The sequence below is a fragment of the Brienomyrus brachyistius genome, chromosome 2 (assembly GCF_023856365.1).
Source record: "Brienomyrus brachyistius isolate T26 chromosome 2, BBRACH_0.4, whole genome shotgun sequence".
Taxonomy (NCBI): Eukaryota; Metazoa; Chordata; class Actinopteri; order Osteoglossiformes; family Mormyridae; genus Brienomyrus; species Brienomyrus brachyistius.
The window spans coordinates 4490367-4508364 of record NC_064534.1 but is presented as its reverse complement, the minus strand read 5'-3'; the positions used below and the strand labels follow the sequence as shown (position 1 = coordinate 4508364).

At 44.3% G+C, this 17998-nt stretch overlaps 1 protein-coding gene and 1 non-coding gene across 2 annotated transcripts; one reads left to right on the top strand and one right to left on the bottom strand.

The window, feature by feature from the left end:
* Positions 1–2778: 2778 nt before the first annotated feature.
* Positions 2779–2860, bottom strand: trnas-gcu (transfer RNA serine (anticodon GCU)). The gene has a single exon. It is a non-coding gene; the product is annotated as a tRNA-Ser (tRNA).
* Positions 2861–3084: 224 nt separating this feature from the next.
* mmp11a (matrix metallopeptidase 11a) lies at positions 3085–17988 on the top strand. The gene is given in 10 exon segments (XM_049004649.1): positions 3085–3368; positions 8448–8695; positions 9349–9374; positions 9377–9462; positions 9464–9492; positions 12339–12472; positions 13198–13418; positions 14481–14685; positions 15501–15761; positions 16078–17988. Coding segments are annotated over 10 exon segments (1431 nt in total). The 5' UTR covers positions 3085–3257; the 3' UTR covers positions 16188–17988.
* The last annotated feature ends 10 nt before the right edge of the window (positions 17989–17998 follow it).

Genomic DNA, 17998 nt, shown 5'->3' with positions numbered 1-17998 from the left:
CCATTCACATATCTTATCACCCCCTGTGAAATGCTCAACATCATGGGATTTCAGTACCATTCCGGAGGGGTCATTTATTATAGGATTTCATTATCTAAAAATGGTCAGTTGCATTAAGAGCCAGTGGAGGTCTGCAGAGGCAGGAATCTGAGCACAGGTGTGATGGACATGGGGGACACAATGGTTTTCTCCAGTCATTCCAGTGAAGCTTCTCGCTTGATCATTTATCAGGCTGCGGGGCGCTTCACTCTTGGCTCCATCTGGGTGTGATGTGTTTTGCCCACAGCTGGTCTCATACCAATGGGGGCACGTAGACATCTTTCCTTAAAGACACTTTCTGTTAGCATCACTTCATCCGTGCACCCAGGCAAGCAAGCATTTCTGCAGGTTCTGCCTTGAAAATATGTCCAATATGTCCAGCCTCACAGTATATCCTCAGCACCGCGTTAAACATGCCTGCCTTTTCGTTTTTCCTTCCTTTGGTGTATCGGTCTTTTGTGTTGTTATACATAGCTTGCTTAGGATGTGTAATGCAGAACTTTGCTATGTCTTTGATACGCATTCATATAAAACGTACCTACCAATATTATTACAAGCCATAAAATACCATCCTCAGCATGTCCTATATACACTTTGACCCTTAATATTTAAACAATAAATTAAGAAATTTTTACTGGCCCAACTGACTCCTATTATGTAGGATTTTATTTTAATGACCTCATATATACTTTATTTCCTGCTGGCTTTAATCTCTGAAGACATGGCTTGTCCAACCCATTACTTATCTAGATAGATTTATCCTCCCTAGAATATGCTAAAAAAATCCCCATGAGCTTAACAATGGCAACCTGAAAAAAAATCCCTTATTGGGAAAACACCAAAATCCTCAAGAGATGATTCATTACATAACAAAGGCAGATCCAAAGAAACCACATGTTAAGATGTAATTTCCCTGAGTTTGCATGAATGGAATGCGCTTAGTCAAAACAGGGAAGATTGGAAACACAGATCAGGGTTATGCTGCAAGTTGCACTGTTGTCAAAGAAACAGACTTAATGGTTATGAGTTCATATCCTGTGTCCCAGTCACTGCTTCAGAGAAATATCCAGCTGTATGAAGAGCAGAATCTAATATCATTTCAGCTAAATAGTATATTACTGTCATGCAGCCAGAACTTGCCTGTCGAATCTCGCTAAGTCATGTGGCTTCTCCAATCTTGCTGAACCAGTGACATTGTCCCTACATTCAATGACAGTCATTATTGTTACCATCTATGCACACTCTATACTCACCTACCCTGTGCAGGGTCGCTATATGCACTGTGGGAATGACGCACACCATTCACACACACAGTCAGCTTTATGGACAGTTTGGCAACTCCAGCAGACGACCCAGGGGAAACCTCACGACGACACGAGGAGAACATGCAGGCTCCACACATGGAAAGCCAGAGCCCAGTGGTGTTAGGCGACTGCGCTAACCATTGCGCCACCGTGCTACCTTCCATCCCCGTTAGTATAATATCATGTAATTGCACATGTCAAAAGCTGCAGTTCACACATGAGTCATGCATACCTTTTAAAATGGGAGTGATGGATTATTGCATGTTGTATTGAATGCATTCTTAAGGGCAGAGTGCTGGAATATTCTGTCTATGAAATAACTTTGCATTTTCCAATGCATGGACACAGTCAACCTGCAGCCTAGCCTATCACAGGGAGGGCCAGGCAGGAGGCCTGTGGCCTAGCCTATCACAGGAAGCGCCAGGAAGGAGGCCTGTGGCTTAGCCTATCACAGGAAGCGCCAGGGAGGAGGCCTGCGGCCTAGCCTATCACAGGAAGCGCCAGGAAGGAGGCCTGCGGCCTAGCCTATCACAGGAAGCGCCAGGCAGGAGGCCTGTGGCCTAGCTTATCACAGGAAGCGCCAGGAAGGAGGCCTGCAGTCTAGCCTTTCACAGGAAGCGCCAGGCAGGAGGCCTGCAGTCTAGCCTATCACAGGAAGCGCCAGGCAGGAGGCCTGCAGTCTAGCCTATCACAGGAAGCGCCAGGAAGGAGGCCTGCAGTCTAGCCTATCACAGGAAGCGCCAGGCAGGAGGCCGTCTTCATAATGCCAATCCTTCAGAGCACAAACGCCCACCACAGACATTAGCATTCACTCAATCTGGAGACCAGCTAAACCATATATCATGCAACTTTCGAAGGTAACACAGAATCAACAGAACCCATAGCCCTGAAGCTATGATGCCACCGCAGTATAAAATGAAAAATGTTTGTGAAAAACACTGTTATAAGCATAAATTATTACTGATTGTTATATGTGCATAAAAATGTCTGCACATTAATAGATCAGCTGCTAGTATATAATTATCTGGAGTGTTTTCACCATTCCTTTGGATGCTTTGGCGTGCAGCCAGCAAACCCCATGTGCAAAACCCCACATGGTTCATATAAGGCTATCAAGAATTTTTCTTATTCCAATTATGTATGGCAACACATAATATTTTATACAGTATGTTCTCTGTAACTCATACAGTAATTAAAAATGAGCTTTTACAGCTGTGTGGTACAGTGGGGTACTGGTATGGCTACCATATGGGGGTACTGGTACATGCGGAGAGAACATGCAAAGTCAACAGACATGATATTGAATATTGAAATTTATTTGGCAGAGGGTTTTCTTCAAGCTACGTTCAAACAGCACGTCACAAGCTAATGGCTGTGAAGCAGCCTTCAACAAAGAAGGTCTCCACTAGGCATAGGCTGCGCTTCCAATAAGTGTTGACGAGAATGGGATTCGAACCCACGCGTGCAGAGCACAATGGATTAGCAGTTCATCGCCATAATCACTCGGCCATCTCGTCTCACGTAAGCATGCCCCCATTACTACCAATTATTTATTAACCCATTAACTTACTAACGTAAATTAAATAGGACGTCTATAAGTTTTATCAGTCAATATATAGGTTTGCTAGCAGTACCGTCGTTGCGCTGTTTATCTGCAGTACGGTCTTGCACTGTATAAATAGTTGTACTACAGGGCAGTCAGTCCCTGATATTCATGCAGCAATGTTGGGGTTAAAAAAATCACGTGGGTTACTGAATGATATTGTCATCGGGACCCATAAAAGGACCCATAACTAGAAGATAGAAGACAGCAAGACTAGAGTGTATAAAAGCCCCTGCAGAAGGACATCCACCCGTCACTATCCCGGTTCCCCAGCGTCTGGGCTGTCTCGCAGGTCCGTCCCGACACAAGCGATGATGCCTGTCTCCAGCATCATGTGCGGAACCTTTCTGCTCCATTTTTTCCTGTGTCTGCACTCCGTACCGATAGCGGACAGGAGCGGCAACAGGTACAAGTCAGCGACGGTGAGTCAATGTGAGCCGCCTGCGCTAGAATGCAAAACTTAGCCCTGCATGCAGCATCGTTAAATACCTAAACGCGCACTTCACTTTTCACCGAAGGGATGTAGCACTGGAATTAAGATTTGGAAGTATGTACATGTACTAAAAAATACTTTGCAGTTGCAAAATTTTGCCTGCACCTGTAATATATTTAAGGTATGTCTTAATAACAGCAAAGTACAGTTAAGAAATAATATATTGCGATATATGTAAAGTGTATTCTTACATTATATGTATTTTCCACCAAATTAAAATAAAATAAAAAGTACTTTTAACGTGTTCCAGTTACTGGGATTTAAGCATCTGATTTTCTTGACAACTCTTAAATTGACCAAGGCGAAACTTCCGCTGTGTTTGTAATTGACCAGAGTTATGTTTGAAGTTTGCGACGCTCGAGTAAATCTAGTACGATCTTAAACTCCAGAGACTGAATAGAAGCTGCAATAACTCGTATGTCTGCCAAGGTGCTCTTTCAGCGCTAGCAGACGGATACCTGGCATCTCACTTGCAGCAAACCGTTACTTCAATTCAATTCAGTTCAATTCAGCTTATTATTATATAGCGCCTTTCACAACAGAGTCGCCCCAAGGCGCGTGTTGTGCCGCGATACACCATTAAGACAGAATAATACAAATAAACAGAGAAAAGAAAAGACAAATAAATTAAAGAAAGAAAGTCAGATGACAACGTTGGCGATTAGAACATATTTAATTAAAACCATAACTTTACGTCGTTACACAGCAGGTTTGCCGTTTAGTAAAATGCATTTGTTTATTATTATTATGTATTATTAAATTATGACAGATATTGCTCATTTCCCCCATTCTCCCAAATTATTTGCATGTTTTAAAATAGTTGTGAGAGGTTTCACGGATTACTGTCTTCCATTTACGTAGCTGAGAGGATGCCCAACAGGACTAAAAAAAGGAAAAATAAAACAGTGGGACAGCTGTGAATGAGTGGGGTGGGGGCGGGGGGGGGGGGGGGGGGGGGGGGAAAGTCCTGGGAATTTCTTTTCTCACATTCACTGTTGTGTCTGTAAAGCACAGCATAGACAAGGTGTTCCCCGTTGTTAACGGAATCACCAGAGCATTCATACTCAGTGAGTAATGGTCACACAAAGTCGATTGTTTGAAAAGGGGTTTGTGGAAAGGAAAACTAACATTTTCCTAGTGGGACTTGTGCATCACCCATCTTCCATAACTGCATGTCCTGATGGGATTGTGGAAAGTCATTACTGAATCCCATTCAGAGACATGGGGGGGAGCGGGGGCATGGATACCCTGGTAGATTCAGGAGCCCCCAAATCTACTGCTGGGGGACCTCCGCCCTGCTCGGGAAAGTCCACTAACTGGGGAACACTACTGGGAACTTCTCTCTACCACTGGACCTATATTGTTTAAACTGAAGGTGTCCATCAGAATTTCTAGCTGCACCCCTGATCCCCTAAAGCAGTGTTTCCCAACCCAGTCCTCGGGGAACCCCGGACAGTCCATGTTTTTGCTTCCTCTCAGCTCCCAGTGGGCCTGCACCAGGTATTCGGTGTTCCTGATTGGCTGGGAGCTGGGAGGGAGCAAAAACGTGGAGTGTCTGGGGGGTTCCCCGAGGACTAGGGTGGGGAACACTGCCCTATAGCACAGGACAGGCAACATCTTGGACTGGGTGCTTGTCCACTACAGGGCATATGCATGCATGCAGACACACATACAGAGGAAAATCACGACGTTGGTCTTTTCTTGACCTTGCCGTTATCCTCAAGGTCAAGGGATGCAAAAACACATGTGAATCTGACTCCATGCATCTCTTTACCTTTAACCACTCTGTGTTATAAGGCAGATTAGTATTTCTCTGTAGCTTGACATGTGACGGCTGGAAAACGTGTGTAACTCCCAGCTTGGGCTTGTTCAGAGAAAAAAATCCATTTAGATTGACCTTCTGGTGACAATACCAGTTAATTAATGGTCTCAGTGTGAAAATGTTTTGCAAAGATTGTAGCGTAAGGGTGCGAAGAATGAAAATGGTTGCAGATTTTACTTTAAATACGCACGTTATGCAGCATACATCAGAGGCTGTTATTGGCAGCTGTCTTGTGCTGTAATGTTTGCTTTGAGTTTTCTGCATGCAGTGCGAACAATAAACTTAAATTCAACATGTGGGTTGTCCCTGAGGGCTATGGGAAATCATCCGATCGCAATCCTGGAATGTTATGCATGACGATAGCAAGAGGCTGTTTGCTACTTACATTTCGGAAGCTGTGGCCGACCATTTCCATGACCACATGCTCAGTGCGGGAAACGGCAGGTGACATTATTGGTAGGTTACAGAAGCAATCAAATAGCATCCTGTGACCGCTTAGCTTTGCGGCTAGTGGGTGACTTCCGCTCAAAAAAAAAATGAAAATAATAAAATCTGGACATAAAAAGGAGGGACGTGCAGCAGCTCTGAACCAATCTTTTCATCTACTGAGTCTCTTCCTGTCCTAGTGAAACAATTTCTGAACTCCCTGTAATCAGGTTTTGTGCACTCTGATGGAATTAGGCATATCTTCTCTGGATTTATCATGGGTAAATATTTATTCAAAATGGATTTCCTGCCTCCTGGACGTTCTTTATCTTATGTGACATTTCCTTTTTCTTCCAAGGGTGGAAGGGCTATGCTTAGCAAACTGCAGAGAATTTATGAAATTGCACAATGTTTTCATATAATGCCAGCTTGTGTGTATATATATATATATATATTGTTTTCTAACTTTGTATGAGATTCAACAAAAATAAACAGAGGAGGCTGCAAAAAGTAATTTATAAGGAGTATCAGGAAAAAAGAAAGACTGTGAAATGTGAGGGTTTACCTGCTGGTGCTGAGTTTTGCTGCCAGCTGATGCTTTGCCTAGTGTCTGTGCTGTGGAGCAGTAAAGCAAATTATGAGGCAAATAGATACAAGGGATCCCGTGAGCCCCCCCCCCCCCCCCCCCATTAGCTTCTTATCATTACTTCCTGTGTATGTGCCAAATCATCGGCAAACACGCAAGCCTGCCATATCCAGGATATTAATGTCTGGCATCAGGACCAGTGGTGACTCTGGCCGAACAGGGGCACAGGGAATCTGCCTGTCAAAAGAGAGCTTTTTCCATAGGTGGTCTGACATGGGCTATTCGACCTCCCCAAATGAAGGCAGTGCACCCCAGTCTAACAAAAAACATCAAGTTTCAAGGTTTGTTGCTCAAGTGTTCCGAGGAATGCGGTGAAATTCTTATGCTAAAGGTGCATGTGGGGACAGTAGGAAAAACTGCAGTGCGATACAGGACAAACATCAGTGCCATAGTGGACAAACTGCAGTGCCATACAGGAGAATCAGCAGTGCCATAGTGGACAAACTGCAGTGCCATACAGGAGAATCAGCAGTGCTATTGTGGACAAACTGCAGTGCCATACAGGAGAATCAGCAGTGCCATTGTGGACAAACTGCAGTGCCATACAGGAGAATCAGCAGTGCCATAGTGGACAAACTGCAGTGCCATACAGGAGAATCAGCAGTGCCATTGTGGACAAACTGCAGTGCCATACAGGAGAATCAGCAGTGCCATAGTGGACAAACTGTAGTGCCATACAGGAGAATCAGCAGTGCCATTGTGGACAAACTGCAGTGCCATACAGGAGAATCAGCAGTGCCATTGTGGACAAACTGCAGTGCCATACAGGATTGATGTGACCACCTGTCCACTCATTTAGTCGTTGAGTCATATTCGGTGAGGTATACTGGCTGCGCACTATTGCCTTTGTCATCGTAACATGCTGAATGACAAGAAAGTGAACGTAGGGTGAGAAATAAATGGTCTATTTGACCAGCAGCTGTAGCATTAACTAATCTCATCCAAATACCAACAGACATATCTGCAGCAAACATGTCATGGGGGGGGCCTGAGTGATCCCAAGCAGCACAGGGGGTACATGTCGGATGGGGTGCCAGGCAAAATATTTTCTATTTGAACTTTCTGTTCCTTTACTTACACTAACCATTCTGTTGTATATTTCACCCCAGGTCACAGATTTGCTTTCTGAAGTTGGTATAGATTCCAGTGCAGGACGGTTAAAAAGAATAACAGCCAATCAGAGAGTCGACCTGTTCTGTACCCATATAAATCTACAGAACCAGTTCTCTGTTCTGTGCGAGTCGGTCATTTCTACCACCCACAAACTTATGTAATTTGGAAAATGTATATTTCCTAGACGTTGATGATGAGTTCAAATAGTAAAGGAGAGATTGTTTGGACCATGTGACAGCTATGCAACAGTTATGAGACAATTGTCATTTTTGCAGCTATCCTCTATTATTGGCTTTGCAAACATCTTTGAAATCAGAGGTGCAGAGAATGGGACAGGATGCAGAAAGGGATGCACATGAGTAGGAGCATAATCTTTTATGTCAGTTCCTCTGAATATGGTCACCCACAGTGGCAGATAAAGTCTCAGGAAACCAGACTCAGCTGATCAGTGCTTTCTCTATCCTCAACTAACCAGGACTGCAAAGGAAAGACAAGTGACTCAGGCGAGACATGGATTCAGGGTCCACTCTTTACCAAGTTTTCATCTTTATGTCTAGGAACATTAACCTGGTGGAACTGTGCCTTTAGTACAGGGAGACAAAAATATGCATCAGTATCATCTTCATCATCCTCCCCATCATATTTTTCTATTTTGATCTCCACATGCTTCCTGATAGCAACAAGAGAGGCTCTGGAGACAAAACAAGAAGTCAAGCAAGGATAACGTCGAGCAGGAATCCAAGAGTAGCATCTGCCCAGTTTATCATTTCACTAGAATTCTCTTTTTCCCCTAAGTGCTGATGATCCCATGAGACCTGGGTACCTCAGAGAGATGTGGAATGTAGAGAAATTCATGGCACGAGGAGAGGAGCTAATTACAAGCTGTGACGTTTATTTGTTTTCCAGGGAAGTTATTGCCTCTGTGATCTGATGAATCTTTGAGCTTCACTGACCTTCCTGCTGCACCTCTTATCCCTAACGCTCCTTCCCGGATTTTCCAGGAATGGCTGGAGAAATCACATGACAACTACCTGAAAAAAAATAGGGGGCTACCTCACATACAGGACACTCTGAAGGAGTCCCGGGTCAGGGGACACCTGCACGGAGGGCTACCCTGGAGAAGTGGCTCCGTGCCCAGGCAGAGACCCCGCTGTGGTGTCCCAGACTCCCCAGTGCACCGAGGGCAACGGCGACAAAGGCGGTTTGTGCTCACTGGGAAGAAATGGCTGAACAATGACCTCACCTACAAGTAAGAACGTCCAAATAACCTCTCAGAATGATCTGCAGAAGGTAGAATGTAGGGCTTCCTCAGTTCTGCTCATTTGATCTTAGTGTGTTTAAATTTAAACAGAATAGTCAGCAAAAACACCCCATTACAGAATTCTTCCTGTGATCACGTCCATGGTTTCCAAATCCTTCCTGTTTGTTTTTCACCACCTGCTCCTTTTCACTAAAATGATTCCAGTGCGGGTTCACAGCTTGCGCTGGTGGGGGGGAGGCACACTTGTCACATTCCAGCCCCCAGCTAAACATCAAGTCTGCTTGCATGAAAAAAGCAAATCAATGACTTTCTTTGCCCCCTCCCACCTCATGCCACAGCTCTTTCTCAAATTCTCAGAAAGGTGTCTGAATCTTTTTAGTCCGGCATGCTTAGGAATATTCTATGACTGGGATGTCTTTGCTGTCAAGCATTAGCTCAGAGATTACAGCACCTACCTTCTGTGAGCTGTCCACATAAACGCCACACTTCCACTTTAATTGACGAGTCAAATCAAATAAAGCTGAGCTCAGATAGTAGAGAAGGTGACAGCTTAAAGACGAAGAAGCGTAGCTGTAGCAAAGCATCATGGGTACTTGTATGCACCATCAGAAAATGAAACATAACTTGCATCTCTTCCTCAGAATCGTGAATTTCCCGTACCATTTAAGCACGAGAAAGTGCGTTGGGTCATGAAGGAGGCGCAGCAGATGTGGAGCAAAGTCAGCCAGCTCACCCTAACCGAGGTCAACGATGGACCATTCTGACATCACCATTGACTTCCTCAGGTGACGGGGGTTTCTGCTTAGACCCAGGGGTGAACAATCAAGTAGAGTGCAACTCTGTTGAAAATGCAATCTGAAACTCCTTTAGGTCAACTGATAGAGACTTGTGCTGATAAATCAGAGCTTGGAGGAGTGGGGTCTTCCTTCTAGTGTAAGCCTTCGGAGCAGTGTGTGGCTCAATAGACTAAGCCTCTGCCCGCGCTCTGAAGGTAACGGCTTTCAAACCCAGCATCTTTCAGCACCACGCTGTTCTATTCATCTGTGTTTCACAGTGCAGTCCTTGGGGGGTACACAGTCCGCCTTTTTGCCCTCTTCCAACTCCCTGCTGGGGGCTGAGAAGGAGCAAAACATGGACTGTCAGCAGGTCCACGAGGACCTGATTGTGAAACACTGCTTTTCATGATTGTGGCAGACCCCTTGCAGAAACACCGCACAATAAACCTGTGAAATGTTAACTTATTTTTGTCCCAAATAGTGACAGGTGGGAACCCATCATAAGGCAGACACAGAGCAATCACACAATGCCCTAAACTGAAGGGTTTTAGGTTGTCAGGGAGGACCCAAAGGAATACAGATAGAACCTGCAAACTCCATATAGAGAGCCTAGTGTAGGAATAATACAAACAACCCAGGAGGTGCGAGGCCACAACCCTCATAAGCTAACCACCATGGGATTCAAAATATGTTAATGTGCTTTCCGGTTTATTTCATGCTTAACTGGTACTTATTTTTCCCAGTCCTGGAAGCAAACTATGGCTCATCCGAGGCACTCCCAAGTCAATAGGGACTCATCCGGTACATCCCCAGTGAATTGTTTGGGGTACTACCAAGTCAATAGGGACTCGGAGGGTGTTGAAAATCACTGCACGATGTGTTCAACACGTACATTGTACCGTCACACATTGTGTCACCTGTCATTACCCGCATGCGGGCCTCAACTATCATGCCCTTAGCAAAACCGCAACTCGTTTTTTCCACAATTTCTGCAGAAGTGTTATCATCTTGGGGGGCTGCTAGTTTACTTATCGCCAGGGGCACGTTGCAACAAGCCACAGCCTACAGCATGACATAATACAACAAAAATACCTCCAAGCATTCTGCTTCAATAGTCAAATTGTCTGTTGTATGATGAATGTGGACGTTTACCAAACATAATTAAATCAACACCTGAACTGCAATAAAACATCCACACAGATTTTGTTAACCCAAAACTGGAAAAGTGTAGGGCCGGTCCCCTCTACCCCTGTGGCAGGGGGAGCTGAGTGACCACAGAACTGAGAGTTTAACAGAAGCAGCTGTGAGGATGTTTTCATGCCTGTTAAGGCAGCCTTTGTAAATGTTCTCACACACCGGTGGCTCAGTTCCAGTGCACACCACTGAATGCTTGGGTGGGGCAGGACACAAGGACAAAAGCAAAAATGCAAAACATATGGAACATGTGCTGTAGCTAAGGTGAGTTTTCATTGCCGCCCCCTTCACCACAACTCCTGCTCCTACAAGAGACTTTTCTGATGAAGCCTGGAATAATGGACAAAATCAGATCTGTGGATGTGTCAGTTAACAGGCTGTCACTCAGGTCTCTGCTGTGTTTCCCCAGGATCTATGTTTTCTGAGTCTAATGAAAACATGCAGAAAAATATCTGATGTCCTTCTGCCACTTAGCTCCACTTTTGCTTCTCAGAACGAAGTCTTCCTTTCCCCAAAGGCTGTGGTCTGGTTCCCATGAATCCACCCAAACAACAGCAGCAATTAGAGTGGCAACAATGTTTTCTTTTCTGTCCCAAACCTCAACAAAAACAAGTCTTTTACCAGCTTTACCAGCTACCCTTCAGGCTCTGATGCTGCACGCTTATCGTGTGCCCTCTCCCTCCCTGAGGCCACGCCCGATGATGGCCTGATGATGATGTGTGGCTGTTGAGCTTGTCCTGCCCCAGTAGGGTTCCATCTGCATTGTCCTGAGCAGAACATGAGGACACAAACTGCCCGAGACCAACGTCAGGTTCACAATATATCAATGCAATTGTTTGCAGGTTTTCCATCCAGTGTTTCTAAAAAGACCTGCACCTTTTATTGTTGGATTGCAAATCTGCATGATCAGTGGGTATTTCACAAAGCAGGATTTCTTCATAAGCCAGATAATGTACACCAAATGTTAAGATTGTCCAATAGGAATGTCACTTACCTGTCTTCCTATTGACCAGTTTCAACGTTAGGCTTAAGCTATCCAGCTAACTGGGAAATCCTGCTTTGTGGAATACCCCCAGGGCTGTCCAATTTGTTTGTATACAAGCTTTAAGTTCTGCCACTCATCGCTCTCACCTTGCTGCTGCCGGTGGGAACCTCAGTGAGATGCTATATATTTTCAGGCTTCATTCCCTCAGGCCAGAAGCAGAAAGGAATCAGTCCAGATCTGTGTTTTGCCAGCTGCTTTCTACACAAGGCTGTCTTGTGACGAGTCCTGATCACTTAATGTTGTCCTCCGATTCATGAGACACTGTCATAAGTTAACGGTCATCTCCGGCATTAGAAAGTCACTTCCACCCTCCACCTGGCTGGTTTCTGGTCGTTCCCAGTGTCTCCTGCTTCATCTTATTCTTGTGTCCTGCTATCTTACAAATTTTGAACCTGGAAGCAACCTGCTGCTCAGCATAGCCTTCTGCCAGCAGAAGCAAAATTACAAAAATGCAGATTTGTTTAAAAATATAGAGTGATCTCTTAATTTTTCCACAGCTGTATACAAGGCCAAAAATGGCTGCAAGTATTTGAAGAAGGCTGCATAGAATTTAATCTGAGTTTTTGTCTTAATGTTGACGAAGAGCATGTCACTGACGTCCTTCATTTGACTGCAGGCTGAGGCATGAAGATGAATTTCCCTTTGATGGTCCTGGAGGTGTGCTAGCTCACGCTTTCTTCCCCGGCACACCAAGGCAAGGGGACATCCACTTTGATGCCGATGAGAACTGGACTGTGGGGAATCGTGAGGGTGAGCAGGCAAAGCCGGCGTTTATTCACGGTTAGAAAGTGAATTTAGTGCTGGAGGTGCAACACTAACATCAAGGCTGAAGAACAAGAACACAAGCAGCTTTAGGGGGTGAAATGGATCCATTCTAGATCCCTTGTTAATGATGGCAATACACCCAGGTTCTCTGGATTTTGGATAAAATAAAGCAATGTTTCCCAGTCCAGTCCTTGTGGACCTACGGATAGTCCGTGTTTTTTCTCTCTCCCAATTCCCTGTAGGGAGCTCAGAGGGAGCAAAAAATGTGGACAGGGAGCTCAGAGGGAGCAAAAATGTGGACAGGGAGCTCAGAGGGAGCCAAAAATGTGGACAGGGAGCTCAGAGAGAGCAAAAAAATGGCCCAACTATGGGACCCTGAGGAGCGGATTGAGAAACACTGCTGTACAGCCATTTTTGGGAGCAGTGTTCTATATATAGAATGTTCATATGTATATAATGTTGTACAAGCATGTTGTACAAGAAGCAGAAGTGCAAAGTTCAGGTTCAAGAAAGTACAAATCCAGACCAAGATTTTGTTTCAACCAACCAGTTGAGTACTTTGTGACTGACTCTTTATACTGAACTGGCCGGTTGAGACAAAATCTTGGTCTGGATTTGTACTTTCTGAACCTGAATTCTCCTCTGAGAAGAAGCGATGCATTGCCAATGAATGGAAGGAGCAGGAGGTCACTGTGTCTCCCATCCCAAAGGCATGGACCTGCTCAACACAGCCACCCATGAGTTTGGCCATGCGCTGGGCCTGCACCACTCCATGGTCCCCGACGCCGTCATGTCACCGTTCTACACCTTCACTGACCCAGTCGCTCTGACTGAGGATGACGAGCAGGGCATCCAGGCCTTATATGGCAAACGGCCCCCCGCCATCGTCAGACCATATATGACGGAGACCAATGAAATCACTCCAGCTAAGGTAACAAACCCTGCCCCTTATGTGGCCAGTAACACAAATGTGCTTAGATGTACAGTCCTTCCCATATGGAAAAATATATATATTTAAACATATATCTGACATACATGTCTACTGTGTTGGTATATATACTTGTTGTATGTGTATTTGTCTTCCATATGGGAAAACAACACATATATTTACATACATGGCACAAATGTCCAAATACGTGCAATAAATTCGCCATATATGCAAATATATGTGATGTCAACCCATACGGAAGATACATAATATATATAAATATATGTAAAGTGGCCAAATTTTAATATTTGATTAATGTGAAATATACTGTAGACATATATGTCAAATAAATGTTTAAATATTTTTCTTTCATATGGGCTAACAGAGAGGTGGCATGGTGGTGCAGTGGTTAGCACTGTTGCCTCACACCTCTGGGACCTGGGTTTGAGTCTCCGCCTGGGTCACATGTGTGTGGAGTTTGCATGTTCTCCTCATGTCGTCATGGGGTTTCCTCCGGGTACTCCGGTTTCCCCCCACAGTCCAAAAACATGCTGAGGCTAATTGGAGTTGCTAAATTGCCCGTAGGTGTGTATGTGTGAGTGAATGGTGTGTGAGTGTGCCCTGCGACGGGCTGGCCCCCCATCCTGGGTTGTTCCCTGCCTCGTGCCCATTGCTTCCGGGATAGGCTCCGGACCCCCCGCTACCCAGTAGGATAAGCGGTTTGGAAAATGGATGGATGGGCTAACAGAGATTTTGCATGCAAACATACAACACATCCCCGTACAGTAGTAGTTGTGAACTCATTTCCAAGTTCCAAGTACCCTGTGTATTCGTCCATCCATCCATCCATCCATCCATCCATCCATCTTTCATTACTGCTTCTCCGGGATAAGGTTACAATGAGCCCAGAGTCTGTCCCAGCAATTAGCAATGTAGCATTATATTCTACAAATATTGTACAATTTCCTAAATACCTGGATCATTCAGCAGATCTCTTGTACACAGCACTGGCGTACATCTTCCATTTCTTGAAGAGCATTATGACTGTTGTGCCCTGTCTTGCAGCCTGATGCCTGCCACACAGATTTTGACGCAGTGTCCGTCATCCGAGGGGACCTCTTCTTCTTCAAGTCTGCTTACGTGTGGCGTCTCCGAGATGGGCACCTCCAGACCGGCTACCCCGCGCTGGCAGCCTACCATTGGCCTGGCTTCCCCAAGAGAATCGATGCCGCCTTTGAGGACATATTTGGAATGATATGGTTCTTCCAAGGTGGGTGATGTTGAAGTTCCTGGGCCTCATCCAGGAAGAGGCAGATTTTCCAAAATCAAAACACAGACATGGCCTGTCGATCATTAAAAACCCATCTGGTCGATCTTTCACCCTACAGCTTGATTTGCTTTCTAAAAATCTGTAATTCAGATTTTTTTCTCCTCCTACTCTTCATATTGAATCTCAGCATGGGCCTCCCTACCAGGTTGGGCCATGTTGTTCAAGCCATCTTCTTATTCGTCTGGCTGCCTGAATCACATTTTAGAAACACACTGTCGAAGGTTTGCAGTTCAATATCCATTCGTTTACGTTAAAGCAAGAAGTGGAGCGACGTCAGCATATGCAATGACCTACAGAGCATATACTGTAGACCTAACATAATAACTGGATACTTTCTCTGCCAGTTATAGCTGAGGATATCACTGAAGGAACTGGCATTAATTCTTAGATTTGCAACCATAACATGTGCTGACAACGGTACCATCTTAATAGCAACAGGATCAAATCATATAAAATAAAAGCATTTCATACAGTCTCAGACAGACTGAAAAGCTAACAGGAAGATTCGGGTCTCATGATCACATACAAACATCGTATTATAATAATAATAATAGATACTTTATTGATCCCCGTGGGGAAATTGTCTTTACGGCTCCGTCAACTTGCTCTTTGTAGAGTAAGCTGTCCACAAAGGGCAGCTACCTGTAACGGCGCCCAGGGAGCTGGGGGTTAAGGGCCTCGCTCAAGGACCCGCAGACGTGCTGAGGCTGGGTTTGAACCAGCGACCTTCTGATTCTCTACCTGTGTCCTTTCAGGCTACAATTTCTGGGTTTACGATGCTGAGAATCGGGTCAGGGGCCCGGAATCAATGAAGAGCCTGGGAGTTCCTGTCTCCGATATCCAGGCCACCTTCTCATGGAGTAAAAGCCAAGACCAGAGGACCTACTTCTTCAAGGACGATAAATACTGGATCTTCGATACCTCCAACAAGATGGTGGAAAGTCCACACCCATACAGCACGCAGAACTGGAGAGGATTCCCCAGGAACATCGATGCAGCCTTCCAGGACCAGCAAGGTAACAGAGACATTTGAAGTGAACATTACCAATTAGCAATCCTCGTAATGATGACTTTGCTGCTGTAGCGGTTTGGAAAATGGATGGATGGATGGAAGATATATATATATTGGAAGGGAAACTTCAACAAATCAGAATCTGGAACTTAAATCCATGAGACCAAATCCAGTTAAGGAGAGAACAGGTTCAGCAGAGACTTTCCAAAGGCCAGAAGGTTCTAATCTAAGCCTCTGTTATAAGTTAATTATGATTCTTAACTATTAATAACAAATGCTACCTGTTTGATCCCCTCTTCTTCACACCTTGTTATTGACAGGCTACGCCAACGTTCTTAGTGGAAGGCAGTACTGGAAGTTTGACCCAGTGAAAAAGAAGGTACTGGAAGGCTATCCCCGCTATATTGGAGTTGACTTTTTTGGTTGCTGAAGGTCTTAAACAAGCCTGTGGAAGAGCAGCATTTCCACACTGGACTGGCGTGTGTTGGAACGTCCTCATTAATGTCTGTCGCCCTCTGGTGTTCATATGTTATACCAGCCTCAGCGAACAGGAGACAGCATTTCCAAGTGCCACCGTTGTTTCCAGAAAGAACACTGTGAATCATCTTTAGATCTTCCACGATGGTACAATGTTCACATTTACATCCTTTCAGTATTGGTGGAAGGCCTTAATATCAGTATCAATTAGTATTTAATATCAACAATAGATGTAGTTAGCCAATAGTATTTTTTTACTCAGTAGGCAGCAAAATAAGTTATATGTGAATAAGTGAACTTGAAAGTCACTGACTCTCAGGAAAAAAAAATGAACATTTGAATATGTATGTCTGAACTAATGTTTAGACACTTCATATAGCAGCTGAAATCTTATTTGTTGAAGAAACAAACAGCATATCTACCTTTTACAAGAAGGACATGATTTCATAGTTCAGTTTTGTAGCAGTATAACATTTTCTGTTTGGAACACATCAGGTACTAAACTGCTTAGACAACAGCGGTGTGTGAATCATCCACACCTTAATACCTGTCTAACTTGTGTTATAAGCAGGAGTGTTTGCATAAAAATTCGAGGAGGATAACAACCATCAAACTGACTGCTGATCTATATTATATCTGTAGGTCACTCATTCTCTCAGGTTTGCGTATATCCAGCAGGAAAACTACTCGTTTTAAAACCCGACTGCTTTTCCAACATTTTTTTTCAACTGCAGGGGTATTTACAGTGTTGTAATGAACTTTAAACAAACATATAACCAGCCCTAGACTTATACTGTAGCCCCACACAGAAATTCACAATAACATTCATCCATCTTCCAACCTCTTATCCTGCTAACCCAGAAAGCACAGGGCTGGGGAACACCCTGCGTGGGATGCCAGCCTGTAGCAGGGCACACAGACACATCTTGGTACAGATTTGACACTTCTCTTATATATCAATAACAATGATCAGGGCTTTGCTAAGTCATTGATTGTATTTTGTCTGTGACCATGACCACAGTAAGTGGTTGGAAGATGGATAGAAAACATAGTAACATATTTAAATTTCTGTTCACCTAATATACATCTTGATGACACATATTTTTTTGTTCTGAAAAAAATGGCAAGTCCTAATTTTACAAACTATATGATAAAATCAATTTCAAGTTGTACCAAAAACCTAATTTAATCCTAAGGACTGGCTCTGCACGAAAATAAGCCCCAGTTTTGATGTAAATTGCAGCTGAACTACTGAACTCTGCCTTATGCAATATTACTGATACCTTCGGAAAAACCAGAGAGAATGTGACAAATAGTGCCGTGTGTCAGTGCTGGGCACCGATGGAGCTGCTGTTTTCACATTCGTTTTGTGGTGAGTTGATGGACCTGCGATTTCATGGAAGGGATGTGAAGAGGCTTCTTGAAGCTCTCCTGGCTGCAGTGTCTGCATTAGCACTGCTCAGCTCATGTATGTTTTCACTGTATGTGTATGTGCCCTGTCATGGACTGGCATCCCGTCCAGGGTGCGCCACAGCCTCATGCTTCACTGTCTGGGGACCGCACCAGGCTCTCCTGTGACACTGACCAGTAAACGCGGTTAGAAGACGGACCGACGAATTTTTTTAAGGGTATTTATGTTGTCTTAACACAACCGATCTTTTATTTTTCAAAATATCATATGTAAGTATCATGTATAAAATATGTTTAATATTTCGACATAAATAAAGGTAACGCTCGCTCAGGCTTTGATCCTCTACCTGTGTT